General features: G+C 35.7%; 1 protein-coding gene across 2 annotated transcripts in view; it reads right to left on the bottom strand.

Moving 5' to 3' along the window:
* LOC138706688 (G-protein coupled receptor Mth2-like) overlaps positions 1 to 15,231 on the bottom strand; it is an 87,949-nt gene that overhangs the window by 52,550 nt on the left and 20,168 nt on the right. The window contains exon 1 of one of the 2 annotated variants that reach the window (XM_069836269.1): positions 630 to 718. The exons of the other annotated variant lie outside the window; for it this stretch is intronic. Within the exon in view, the coding sequence (XP_069692370.1) occupies positions 630 to 703 (74 nt within the window). The 5' untranslated portion in view covers positions 704 to 718. Of the gene's footprint in view, positions 1 to 629; positions 719 to 15,231 lie in introns of those variants that run through there. 2 annotated transcript variants of the gene reach the window in all.

The raw sequence follows: 15,231 nt of genomic DNA on the forward strand, positions 1-15,231 counted from the left end.
TTTTAAAAATGTTTTATTACAAAATAATATAAATTTTTGGCAGGATATAAATTTTAGAGGTTATAAAATCTCTTTTCAAAATAATATAAATTGTATCAGTTTACATTGTAAAGCATATAACAATTTTAACAAATAAATTCCCATATCAAGCTGCAAGAAACAACAAAAAAAGGGGGGGAAAATGAACAAACATATACGTATGTACAAAGAGAAAATTCTTTCCTCTATGGTAATTCAGCTGTTGACCAGACGGGACATAGTGTCTCACCACATTTTCGGTAATGGCGATCGGGCCTGATCGCGAAAAGTGCTAATCGCGATTAGTACTGTAGTCTGCCACCAGTATAACTCGTTGATAGTTACAAAGTGAAAGTTTGATGTTCTGTTGTTTTACAAATTATTATCAAAGCTTGGTAATTTTTAAATATGGCCCATTGATTAAGTTATTTCTTCATTGTCTTTACACATAGTTTCTTTTGGCAATGTTAAATTCCCATGTCCTATAGCCAGAAAAATACACGGTACAAAGTTACATTAAATTCACATTTTATCCTTATTAACTAAGTGCCTGTTTGTTTCCCAGATTTCATACCGGCCCACTTTGAACACAAATCTCCGTGTGTACTCACTCTATGGAGGCTTCACGAGCACCTGCAGGCACCAGGAGCAGTAGGCCTAGCAACAGCGCTGATATCAACAACATGACGCCGCGGACGAGTTCCACACAAGACTGACTGGACAGGTTCTCGGCTCGAGTCGAGCAGACCACAGGCTTGTGATGGGAGTTCCCCTTCTCTGACCGGGCCGTGTTTACAATGCGGCGTTGGCACGGACATGCCCGTGAGGCATCCTCCGTGATGAATAGGACAGCGTGATATCTTCTGGTTCACAGCTAGATTCCTTTGTTTTGGGGCGTTGACTGTCACTATGGACGCCCCGTCTGTGGCTCAAATGCTAGCGCGTTGGTTTTCCTAGGCGGACCGGGTTAGATCCCGGCCAGATCATGATGGAATTTCTGGTGGACAACGCAGAGGGTTTTTTCTCGGGGTACTCCCGTTTTCCTCCATCATTCCACCAACACTCTTCATCTCCCACTTATTTCATTTGTAATGAAAGAGGTAAAAAGTAAGCTTTTGGAAACCTAGGAATAATCTTTGCTATATTAGCAATTGGTTTACTAGGATTTGTAATAATAATAATAATAATAATAATAATAATAATAATAATAATAATAATAATAATAATTTATTTATTTATTTAATCTGGCAGAGCTAAGGCCAGTAGGCCTTCTCTTCCGCCCAGCAGACTCTAATTCTAATTAAATACATTTGCTTACATAGTTATTACATTAATATCTAGATCATAAAACAACATGAAAGTAAATAATGAAAATTGGATAACTAATGTTAGTGTGACAATAATAAACACTGGTAAGAAATAGTTATAATAATAATGATAATAATGATAATAATAATAATAATAATAATAATAATATTAGTAGGGTAATAATAATAATAATAGTAATAATAATAATAATAGTAATAATAATAATAATAATAATAATGAGATAATTTAGATATTTATCTGTGATATATATATAACCATTAAACATTGAGAAACCTGAAACAGCTATTATTGTTGACAATAATTGTTAGCAAAATATCTCGTTAGCCTATTCTTAAATTGGTTTGATGTCTGACAGTCCCTGACATTACTCGGTAGGGAATTCCAAAGCCGAGGAACAGCCACAGTGAAAGAAGATGAATATGAGGATGTTCGGTGGGAGGGAATGGATAATATTGAGGAGTGTTGTGATCGTGTGTCTAGGTTATGATGGGTGGATAAATTTTGAAAACGAGACGCAAGATAGACAGGAGTGGAGAAATGCAATATGTGAAAGAGAAGGGAAAGACAGTGGATTTTCCTACTATCTTCTAGACGGAGCCAGGACAACATTTCGAGGGATGGTGTTATGTGATCAGCCCGGCGAATATTGCAGACGAAACGGACGCACATATTATGAACACGTTGTAGTCTCTGCGCCGAAGTAACGCTTAGGTCAGTAAGCAGAATATCACAGTAATCGAAGTGGGGCATCACGAGTGTTTGTACTAGCATTTTTTTTTTTCATGGAAAAGGGTAGAAAATTCTTCAATCGTCTAAACGAGTGGATTAATGAGAATACCTTTTTGCAGGTTTCTGCAACTTGAATGTTCCAATTTAAACTTTTATCCATATAAATACCTAGATTCTTTACTGATTCACTGAACGGAATTTCGGTGCCGTGTATTTTAATCGGGGACAAATTTGGTACGGTAATAGTGCTTAACAAACGTGAATGGCCCACAATGATTGACTGTGATTTTTCTGGATTTAGTTTAAGTCAGAATTTCCGTGTTCATGTCCAGATTGAGTCCAGATCGTCATTGTAGTATGAGCACATCATATATTTACTGTAGGAATAGATGTTGATACACGAGCATATTTTACAGAAATATGTCCTGTAGCGGTTTGTGTTACTAAACATAATTCTAATAATGAACCAATATTTCATCATGTTCTAATATTAGATATAAGATATATTGGGTTATTTTACGACGCTGTATCAACATCTAGGTTATTTAGCGTCTGAATGAAATGAAGGTGATAATGCCGGTGAAATGAGTCCGGGGTCCAGCACCGAAAGTTACCCAGCATTTGCTCGTATTGGGTTGAGGGAAAACCCCAGAAAAAAAACCTCAACCAGGTAACTTGCCCTGACCGGGATTCGAACCCGGGCCACCTGGTTTCGCGGTCAGACGCGCTGACCGTTACTCCACAGGTGTGGACTCTCTAATATTAGATGGTGTTGGTAAATCAATTAGGGCATTGTTGGCAATTTTAAATTGCTTTTCGCGTACGAGTTGGCCAATAGCGCGGTGGACCTGGCTGCGTCAGTCAGAGCTCTTACTCCCGAGTACTCTTAAAAAATATCAACGCAACTGAAACCACGAACTTTGCAATGATTCTCACAATTACAGTTGCTGTAATGTGTACTTATCTCAGAGTATTATAGCTAGAGGTAGGGAATTCGTATCAAAATATAGATTTCAGCGATTATTAGAAGAGAAAAAAATCGTTCCGGTGTCGGGGATTGAACCTGGATCCCTGGTTCTACGTATCAAGCGTTCTAACCACTGACCTACGCCGAAGTTCAATCCACAGCACCGGATCGAATCCCTCTCCTCTAGTGTTTTTTCCATTTATGGCCTTACTCCATATTCGACATATTATATGTTGGCATATCTTTACGTAGATTCTTCGCCCAACAGTGCATATGCTGTGGAATCCCGGCCACCAAGTCACTAAATTGAGTGCGCTCCTTGTACAGATGTGGACAAATTATTAGACTAAATTAATTGTATGTGCAACGGAGCTGCATTTATCGGCAGAAATAATGAACAAAAATGTATTTTGCACAGATAATGAACAGAAAATTGAGTCTGGAGGTTACTAATATTTTGTGAACATTCCCTTATTCTTTATTAACACGTTGATTCTGTCAGGGATGCTGGAAACCAAAGTTTGACACTTTCTTTGAATATCAGCATCATTTAGCCAGATATCAGACAGTGCTTCAATGAGTCCATGTTTTGTTGTAAGCCTCTTTTTGTTCACTTTCTTCTTCAGTATAGATCAATTTCGTTCATGTCCGGTCTTCTTGCAGGCCATGGGAGAATATCTTCTGCAGTATATAATTAAAACACCAGTAGTACCAACATAGCCAGAAAAAAATACTTAACCATTGGAAAAAAATATACCAAAAGATGTAAACAATCATATTTACAACAATAGAGACTCTGTGAATTAAACTGATAGTTAATATGACGAATTATATTATGTTTTAGTTTAATAATTTGTCCTCGTCTGTATGATAGTTGACTTAATATATTGGCCGAGAAGAGATCTGAACTTGTACATGATGGATGGATTCTGCACCAGGACAATGCCCCTGTCCATCGAGCCCCTGGTACACAAGACACCATTTTTGCAAAATAAACTATCCATCCATCTACCTATCTACCTATCTATGTATCTACTTACCTACCTACCTATCTACGTATCTATGTATCTACCTACCTATCTACGTATCTATGTACCTATCTACGTATCTACGTATCTACCTACCTACCTATGTACGTATCTACATATCTACCTACCTACCTATGTACGTATCTACATATCTACCTACCTACCTATCTACGTATCTACGTATCTACCTATCTACGTATCTACGTATCTACCTACCTATCTACGTATCTATGTATCTACCTACCTACCTATCTACGTATCTATGTATCTACCTACCTACCTATCTACGTATCTATGTATCTACCTACCTACCTATCTACGTATCTATGTATCTACCTACCTACCTATCTATGTATCTACCTACGTATCTACGTATCTACCTACGTATCTACGTATCTACCTACCTACCTATCTACGTATCTACGTATCTACCTACCTACCTATCTACGTATCTACCTACCTACCTATCTACGTATCTACCTACCTACCTATCTACGTATCTACCTACCTACCTACCTACCTACCTACCTACCTACCTACCTACCTATCTATCTATCTATCTATCTATCTATCTATCTATCTATCTATCTATCTATCTATCTATCTATCTATCTATCTATCTATCTATCTATCTATCAGTAAAGTCATGCCACCTACACCATATTCCACCGTGCGACTTTCATCTGTTCCCACAAGTGAAAAAAGTGCTTCGTGGACGCCATTTTCAAACAGATAATGAACTTAACAGTGCAATTTCGGGTATATTAAACAGACTGTCAAACAAGGGCTTCAGTGAAAAGTGGATAGAACGCTGGAATAAGTGTATCACATCAGAAGGGGATTATTTTGAAAGTATGTAATTGAATATCAATAGAAGAAGGTATAATCTCAGAAAAAAAAACAGTCTCGTTATTATTTAACACACCCTCGTAAAGCAATAAAATCGACTGTCTGTGTTTAGACTCGGCAAACAAACCTATGACATCGTGAACGTAAAAATAATATTGCCGGATAGATACCCACCAGAAGAATGGTTACATATCTACACAGATGGGTCTACTATCGATAACAACTCAGGATCAGGAATTACATGTGCGTTATTCTCACTTTATCAACCAGCAGGACATCATACAACAAATTTTGATGCGGAAATAATGGCTATTCATATCTCACTCAAGCACCTACTATACAGAATAGATAAATTTCAAAGTGCTGTCATTCTCTCTGATTCTAAAGCAGCATTATATGCAATAAATTCATATAAAATGATGTCAATCCAAATTAAAGAATGTCACAAAATGATCCAACAACTTCAAAAACTACAGAAAAGAATTCAATTGCAATGGACACCTGCACATTGCGGAATTGCTGGAAATGAAACTGCTGACTTTCTTGCCAAAAAAGGATCCAATTTAATTCAGAATACAAATACAAGCCTACTTTTAACATCCATCAAAACACTAATTAAAAATAAATATAAAATCAAGCAAAACCAAGCACTATGTACCAAAGCCAAAGATAAAAAATGGACCATTTTAATAAAAAAAAAACAGAAATTATTCCAGAAATCCCACGTAAATCTGCAGTAGCAAAATTCAGACTGCTTACAGAACACGATTATTTGGCCAAACACTTGAATAAAATAGGAATTTACACAAATCCAAATTGCCCTCTATGCAACAAAGAAGAAGAAATGACTGAAGATCATCTCATAACCTGTGAAGTTCTACCTGATGGATCCACCACAGAGAAATATTGGAGAGCAAGAACGCTAATGGCTTCGTTGCCAAAGCCCAGCATTAGATAACAACAACAACATATTGCCGGAAGTTCCCATTCAAAATTGAACACGGCATACACAAATATGTATATTACATAATGTTTATTCAACGGTAACTTCGGAATCTAGGTTCCTTCTTTTAACCTAGAAAATGAAAGCGAACAGCTACAGCGAACTTAGCGATAATAATATTACATTTTACTCAATTTGTATCATATTGTTGGTCGGGGCAATTATTAGTTTTATACGAAAACACTCGCAAAAAGTTTTTTTTTTTTTTAAGTAAAAGGCTAGTATTTTACCTGGATCAAAAACACTACACATTGAGTAAAAATTAGCATTTGATGTGGACTATTACACTTTTACTACGTCACACTACTTTTGACCAATAAAACGGTACGAAAGAGCGTCTTTCAACCAATCATGGCTGCTTATCGCACAATTTTATTGCGTCCCTAGCATTTGTTTAATTTTATCGCGTCCCTAGCATTTGTTTATTTTTATCACTACCCTAGCATTTGTTTCTTTGTTTGCCAACATTTCAAACTGCACTGGTCTGGACGTCAAAAAACAGAAAATTACAAACCACTCCAGTCGATGCACAGTAGTTTTTAAAATATGATTCGCATTGGCATTCAAGAACAAGAATTAATAAAGATCACTGGTCATATATGAAGAGCACCATTCGGAAAGTCTGAATAAGTTGAGGGATACACCATGTACATCAACGAGTTCACTTCTTTTACGCACACGTCCAATATAACATCAACTGAACCACCAACCATTAAAACATTCAAATTTGAAAATTGTACTTTCAATAATTGTTTCTTTTAAAATTATTCATATTTATTTTTTTATTTCATCATCGTCAATTAAAACGTTTCTTGTTTATATAACCATCCCTAATTAAAACTTTTCTAACACTTGTTTATATTATTTACGTTATGTTTGTTATAGTTTCTGCTATATGATATTATGGATAGTCACGTATCAGAGATTGTTTAATAGGCTAGTAAGATTTATTGAAAATCATCTGTCAAGTGACGTTGATTACTGGGATCCGGATGATTGAAGTGGAATGCAAATGGTTTAATAAAAATGAAACAATCAACAAAGCCTTCTTGACTAGTAACCGTCCACAGAGTTCAATGAAGATTCCATAGTTGGGACAACTGATAACAAGAAAACATAATCATAAAACACTACTGCCATCTAGCGTAATGTTGAGATGGTTCAATAATACATTTGAAGACAGTTTTATTTTCGTAAGCCAATTAATATTTTATTGTATTGGAGTACTTTGTTACTTCTAATCTTTATATAGTTTCTTCTAATCGTGTAATAGGCAATTAAATCCCACTCGAGTTTTGATTTTCTCTAGATAAATCAAAACCTCTAGTGAGATTACTTTTGATAAAATTTGTGGTAAAACGGTTTAAGCACATACCATGGCTCACTGGAGCCCTTTTCTTTCATTTTCTAGGTTATCCGAGTAAAGTGTCACGAAATGGCGTTCCTATTCTTATCAATTACACTTTTTTCTTTAATTTTAACCTTTTTATTGTGCCTTAAACTTTATATTGGTAGTTACATTATTGCAGATCGTTTTCATTTAGAGCAGTATTCACCCGTGTAAACACATTCAATGGGGATTTCTATTTAACGCTGTGTAAGGTTGTTCCCTTGACAGAAGTTCAACATAGGCCTATACTGCAACTCGCATCTGTGACAACAATCAGCACGGCCTACGCTAGAGAGATCATGACTTGGCAAGGAATGCTAACACACGTTTGACCGGATGTTTGCAACACGAATTGTATGACGAATCAAGAGGTTTGTGGTTTGAGAACACTGTGCGTTTTTTAATGAACTTCAACCTTGTTTACTACCAATGTTGTAATAGTTCACAAGGGAAAATTACTAAGGCAATGCATAAGCTGCAGGAAAATATTTTCTTGGTAATTATAATATTTCATATTATTAAGATCCAAATCTGAACATGCATTTTTTATTGTATGGAATTCTGCTAGAACTGATTCTGATTAGTTAGAAATTACCAGTGTTCAACACAAATTCATGTCGTTATGTTCGTATAGATCTATGTTATTACATAATATATATAGTAGTGAAAAGATTAAGGGTGCGAGTGTAAGTGGAAATCTAGGATGTGAAAGTAAAAGCGTAGGGCGGGGGGGGGGGGGGAATAAAAGAGGAATAGAAGAAGCAGAAAGAAATAGAAAGAAAGACAGAGATAGAAATAAAGCAGAGATGAACAGTAAAGAAAGATCAGAAACTGCGACAGCTGAGGACATAGCAAAGGTATTAGATATGATTTAAAAAATGTGGGGATGTGATCAAAAAGTGCAAGTAAAGGGAAATTGTAAATGATAGAGAAGTATAGGGGTGAGATAAATATAAGTATTTATAGGAAGTGAGAGTGTGAAAGGATTAGGTGTAAGTGGAATAGTGAGAAAGTGAAAGTGAGCGCAAATAGGAATGAGTGAAAATAGTGAAAAAGAGTTAAGAGAAATGAACAAGTGACAGCATAAAATTAGTACTAACATTTGAACGTTGGAACAGTAAATGAATGTAAGAGAAAGATAGGAGAAAAGGTCAAAGAACAAATAGGGCAAATAATTCAATATGATAATTTATAGAGAATAAGTGAAATTGAAATTTTTAGTGAATAGTAGTTAGAGGAAAAAGGGGGTTTGAAAGGCGTATATAATTTTAGATATATTACGATTAATGATCAAATAGAGAATAGCAAATGAAATGTAGGAGAAATACTGAAGGGAAGATTGACCAAGTAATAAAAAAAAAGGTACATAGTGTAATTGGGAGTATTTGTGTAGACGCGTACTGCAAATAATGTGTTATTGTAATAATATGTTAATGGTGGCACCGGATACAGAAATGTGAGGTACACCATTATATGTAAAGAAGTGCTGTGATCAAATATATCATATATAATATATATAATTTGTATTTATGTATTATCATGCTTATGTATATTAATTTTAGAACTAATACTAGTTTTAATTTCTTTTGACGCATCCAACATCATCCTGTATGATTCTTAGGACGAAATAAAGAACATCTCTGCCCAATGACTTCAAGAATAGTTATTATAAAAATTATGATTATTTAAAATATAACAGTTTATAGTGCAGATGCCAAGATCTTGATGCCCTTCATTTATCCACTGTCCTTGAAGTTATTATAATCTATAAAATCTTTCACAAACAACTTTAACCTTCGTGTTCCTACGAAAGGTATAAGAAGTCGCAATATTTTCTGCAAGAGTGATACTTCTAAAAGTCCCTTGTGTCCAGATGCATTAAAACTGTAAAATTGTACATAAACAGATTAGATTCATCTACTTTATAGGTTTAGAATTTGTATAATTGTACAATATTTACAATACTGTCTTTATTATTAATAATAGTATGACTATTATTGGGTCGATGCAAAAGTGTGTAACATTTTTTTCACTATGATAAAAGTTCTTATTTGAGATGAACAGAGGACAGAAATTAATCGGTAATACAGGGTGAACCGTAAGTTATGTCATTAATTCTGGTGGATGATTCCTTTAGTAAAGAGCAACAAAAAATCAAATACCATTTTGCTATATTTTGAATAGTTTTCCAGAAAATGAGCATTATAAAATACATAAATTACGAGATCGTGTAACGCTGTGTAATCAGCAGGGAGTGCACAAATGGCTGTGTTGCTCTGAATACCCCTTTATCTGGCTTGTTATGAACAGGGAAGTTGAAGGTATTTGTCACGTACATTGTTTTTAAACTCGTAAAAAATAGACGATATACCGTTTAATTTTTGTGTTCAATCCGTTTTATCTGTGTTAGACAGCAGAGAATGAACACTGCTCATTTCACGTTAAACAAAAAATCTTGGAAAATTTAAATAAATTCTACAGCCTAATTTTAATTAAATGTTCAGAAAACGCAGACAACAAGATACGCTTATTTAAAACTAAATTTAAAAGATTAAGACATATTTCTATTCTTCCATTTCAATAGAATATTCTAGAGAACGTAAACAATAATAATTCATTTGTTTTTGCTATTATTTATACTCGCTTTAACATTTCTGGTCATATCGCGAGTTAATTTTTTTTTGGGTGAAATCCGAAGGCCTGTGTACTATTGTTGAGACTGGTTCTATTGTTGTGAACTAGATGGCGTCTGTAGATATATTACTGAGTCCACACCTGTGGAGTAACGGTCAGCGCGTCTGGCTGCGAAACCAGGTGACCCGGGTTCGAATCCCGGTCGGGGCAAGTTACCTGGTTGAGGTTTTTTCCGGGGTTTTCCCTCAACCCAATACGAGCAAATGCTGGGTAACTTTCGGTGCTGGACCCCGGACTCATTTCACCGGCATTATCACCTTCATCTCATTCAGACGCTAAATAACCTAGATGTTGATACAGCGTCGTAAAATAAACCAATAAATAAATATATTACTGATTTTGGTTATGAATGAAGCCGGTGATATTCAGGAATGTTGTGGCCCGAATTTCCTGGCATTTGCCTTACAGTTGAGGGAAAACCCTGAAAAACCTCAACCAGGAAATTCAACCCGACAGGGAATCGAACCAGGGCCCTCTGCGTAAGAGACCATCATGTTGACCCCTACACCACAGAGGTGGTCAATGATTCTTATGACACCTTATAAAAACAAAATTTTAAAACATTTAGAACTCTAAAGAAAAAAATAAAAATACGACATGCTTATTTTATAATAAACGAAGTAAATTAAAAATATTATTTTTATACTCTTACTTTTAATTTTAATTAAATATTCGGTGAAAAGAGACGACACATATTTTACATTGCTATACAATGTAATTATTAATTAATGAGTTAAGGTTATATGTACGTGAACGACCACAAATATTATCAGAAAATGCAGGCTCTAAATTTCTAAAATTTTATAAGAAAATGAATTCACAATGGGACAAAAATTACAAGGTACCACAACAAGACTTACTAGAACTTAAATATCTAATATAAGTATTAAAAAAAGGTTACTAGTAATATTTTTAAACCAGTTTTATCAGAGTATGAAAAAAAAAACAAAAACATTTTCAGTTACATTATTTGATAACCATAACATTGTTATGGTATTTCTGACATCTTTAATATTTTTCCTGCATGTAATAAAAACTTATTTCTGAAAAGTAGACTACTCTCAGACATGTAGAGTTGTTTATTTTAATACAATAAATTTTTTATTTGTCCTATATAAAATGTATTAAAATTTATATAATTTTTGTGACCTAATTTTTCTATTTTCAAATAAATGGGCATTATTTTAGTCTATCTTTTGCATAAATGCATGTTAAATCAGTATACAAAATTTCAGAATTCTATCTCTAATGTTTGTGGAGTTATGAAATAATAATATGCGTGAAAATTTTCAAATTTTGGAAAACTTAATTTAATGTAAAAAGTGAATTCTAAAAAAAAAATATTATATTAGTAACCTTTTTTATATTTTTATCAGATATTTAAGTTCTAGTAAGTCTTGTTGTGGTACCTTGTAATTTTTGTCGAATTGTGAGATCATTTCCTTATAAAATTTTAGAAATTTAGAGCCTGCATTTTCTGATAATATTTGTGGTCGTTCGCGTACACATACCCTTAAAAAAATCTCCGTTTGTCGTACTACAAGCATTATTGCACATCAATTTCGATCTTACAATATTCTTGCTTGTAATATCACCACTTTCCAAGCTCCATGGACATTGCAAATGCGTAACTGAACCTCGGATACGAAATAATATTACACCGTACTTCAATGTTATGCGTTAGTCAACACTGGATGATTCATAGCAATCCAAGTTTTTATTAAAATATTGACGTTTATAGGAAGTGAAGTCACAGATGATTCCTTCCGGCAGCGCTTCTTCCTGTCAGAGGGAATCGAAGGGAATGAGCGTGTCTTCTTACGTTAGAGAATGCGGATATCCGCATGCACGAAAAGTTCCACACGAGGTCGTTACAAAATACAAGATAATTTCTTTATGTCTCGTAATACTTGCGTGCTAGAATAAAATGATGCATATTTCTATAAAATTTCCATTAATCATAAATGTCGTGGCATCTCCCAGAGGTCTAGCTCTGGTTGTTTAACAAGTCACTAAACCGAGAATGTGTTTTAATGTAAGGTACAAAGCAAAATCATAAACTTTGAACAAGAATATTAAATTTGATTTTATTCAAGAACATAACAATTATGTTCATTAGCATTAGAGTTGTAAATGTACGGTAGACTATTACAGAATACGAAATGACAATATAGAATACAGTAGTTTTCCTAATAGCATTCGTAGAACACAATGCAACCTCACATACATCATGGTTCTGTCAGTTGCATAAAAACAGGCGATGTTATCTATCTTTGTTAATCTTTGCAACGAGCTCTTCCCTGCTTGCTATCTCCGTTTGGTACACTTTCTCCTTCATGCAGCCCCAGAAAAAGAAGTCCAATTGATGTTAGATCTGGAGACCGCGCTGGCGAGGCAATGGGACCACTGCTTCCAATCCATCTACCTGGAAAATGGTGATCTAACCATTGGCTTACTGGAAATCTGATGTAAGTGCAAGTTTGAACCAATAAATTATTGAGATTTGCGATAAAAATGAGTCTAGGAAATTGTATATTTAGTATGTAGAACTACATTTGTTTATAGATCTTTTGTTATATTATTAAGTTTTGTACCTGTGAACTATATCAATAAATCAAAATCAATACTGGAAATCTGAAATGTGCTGGAGCATCGTTTAGTTGATACCATATTGCCTGGCCAGCCTAGTCCCCAGACTCAACACCATTGGACTTCTTTTTCTGTGGCTGCATGAAGGAGAAAGTGTACCAAACAGAGATAGCAAGCAAGGAAGAGCAAAGATTAATACTGCTGCAATGGAGATACACCAGCACGAATTGGATAATGTGCAGCGAGAAGTCAAATGGCGTGCTGAAGCGTGTGTTCGTGCGAGAGGGGGACATTTTGAGAATCTGCTCGAGACAACTGACAATTACCCTACCTTCTCTCAAGCAGGTGTGGAATCAAATAGGGATAGATACGGTACGTGATATTCGTGTAACTCGGAAACGGGGATGAATATTGAGAAAAGTGTATTAGGATTTTTTGTTGCAAATAAGATCCTGAATCACTCCTTAAGGATTGATCTGACCTTTTGATACACCCTGTATTTCTAATAGGGGACTAGTAACCATTTATAGAAAAATGTCTGCGATTGTTTAAGAGAAGTAACACAGATTCTTTCGACATATCTGGAACTTCTAGTTAGCTAAATACATATCTGATATCTTTCACATATGGCCAAATTACCATTCACAAAAAGTCTACCAAGACATTTCGTTGGTCGTTACATGATTCGATTCCTACACACGCATTCAAGGCTCTTTTCTGACCAATAGTACCAATTCTACGACCATTTCTACCGCAAAGTAACCTGATTTTCTTATTCTACCAAAACTACCGGACGAGTATCTACAAGGCCGCGACTCCAATTAGCACACGAAGAGCGGTCGCAGCTGTTGAAGGCATGAGTAACGGACTAAGTGAGAGATATAAACGGAAAACTGTTAATTAAATTAATGGTTATGTAATGTAAAGAGAATGGATGACGATGGAATTTCTAGATTGCTTCATTATAAGCCCAGAAGACGACGTTACAATGAAATACCAAGATTACAATGAAGTGATCAATTTACAGGAGTAACAGTAGAAAATTAGTGGTTAGCAGTATTAAGGAATTAGGGATTAAGGAACGATGCCAGGTGCGGTTTAAGGACTACTCTTCAGCACGTCAGGCAGACTAAGGCCTATTGTGCATCCCGAATAACGGCCTGAATAAGAATGAGGTTTACCAGCCCACTGGCCGCATGATACTCATCATTCGCTCAAGCAATGGGCCCCCTACACTCCCCCGCCCCAAGTTCATACCGCCAAGGTGACCTAGCAGCACAGGATCAATTCCGACGGCCCTTCCAAGGTGTCGAAGCGCCCTTGGGAGTGCTCTTAACGTAGGCGCCCACTTACCGAATGGATCCGTATGGCGCGTTCGGATTTTTATTCTTTGCATCATTTTAAATGCAGCATCGCCCACTTGGCCTCTGAAATTATTTTTTATCCGACAATCTATTAAAGATAGAGAAGTGATCTTGCATCATATTGTAGATATGACATGCATAAATACACACAAAATATTTCATCATAGAATGTTGGATAGTTTTTTAGTTATGTGGAAAACGCTTCATCACTGCACAGTGAACTGAATTTTAAGTCCAACAATATGAAGAGCTTTATAATTTATGAAATTGGAATTAAAGCAATGTAATATGGAGAAAAAACATATGGGATGAGATTGGGAAAATACTAAATTAACCAGGTATGTCTTTTATAGTTTATTTAAGTTACAGAGCTATTCATTAGCCTATATTTCCAGGTTCAGTTCAGAACGCTACAATGAAATAATGCGCTCTAGCGGTAAATTACAACACTATTTCGTGATTCATTCGAAAATGGGGACAGTGAACGATACTACAATAACAATCCGAACGTAACGAACGATTTTTTCCTATAAGTGAGCGCCTTCTTTCAAGGAATAAATCCTGGCAGATTTATTGCGGAAGGCATGGAACTCAGAGACGGTTTCGGAGAGGACGTCCTTCCCGTAAGTGGATGAAGACGTGCGTCATGACCTGAATAAGCCTATGGAATGAGATGCAGATGAATGATATGATATGAAATATAAATTTTTCTACAGGAAAGAGGAAGAGAAATTGAGCGTGGAAATGAAAATTCCAACCAGGCATTTGCATAAGTAACTGTGGAACAGGTTGTAGGTCCGGGGATTTGAACCACGGATCTCCCGAGTGCGAGTCCCGTGAGAAACGCATGAGCCACCTCGCTCGGTTAGTTAGCAATATACTGGGTGTTCAGTTCAAAATGTGTCATGGCTCGCTGTATGTCGTCATGTGGCTAGCCGATGAGCCTAGAGAATTCAATCTTCCTACACTTCCGCAGAGGCGTATTACCTAAATGCGAGAGAAGTTGCCTAGCAAGTACGGCGTTCATTCTGAAGATTACTTGCCGATACGTACGGTAACGCCATTAGTGGCAAGAATGTGAACTGTTTGGAAACACGTACTGAAGTGAGTTTTTTTCTTACTGTCGGGATATGGGGAGAGGGTTAAGACGATTACTTACGTATTTGTTGACATTAACTTGGACGATCAACATGGACACGGAGCCATTTGATTTGTGTTGTGGAATGTTGCCGTACGCAATCGATGATAACAAATACCCGCGCAAAACACAG

The sequence above is a fragment of the Periplaneta americana genome, chromosome 9 (assembly GCF_040183065.1).
Source record: "Periplaneta americana isolate PAMFEO1 chromosome 9, P.americana_PAMFEO1_priV1, whole genome shotgun sequence".
Taxonomy (NCBI): Eukaryota; Metazoa; Arthropoda; class Insecta; order Blattodea; family Blattidae; genus Periplaneta; species Periplaneta americana.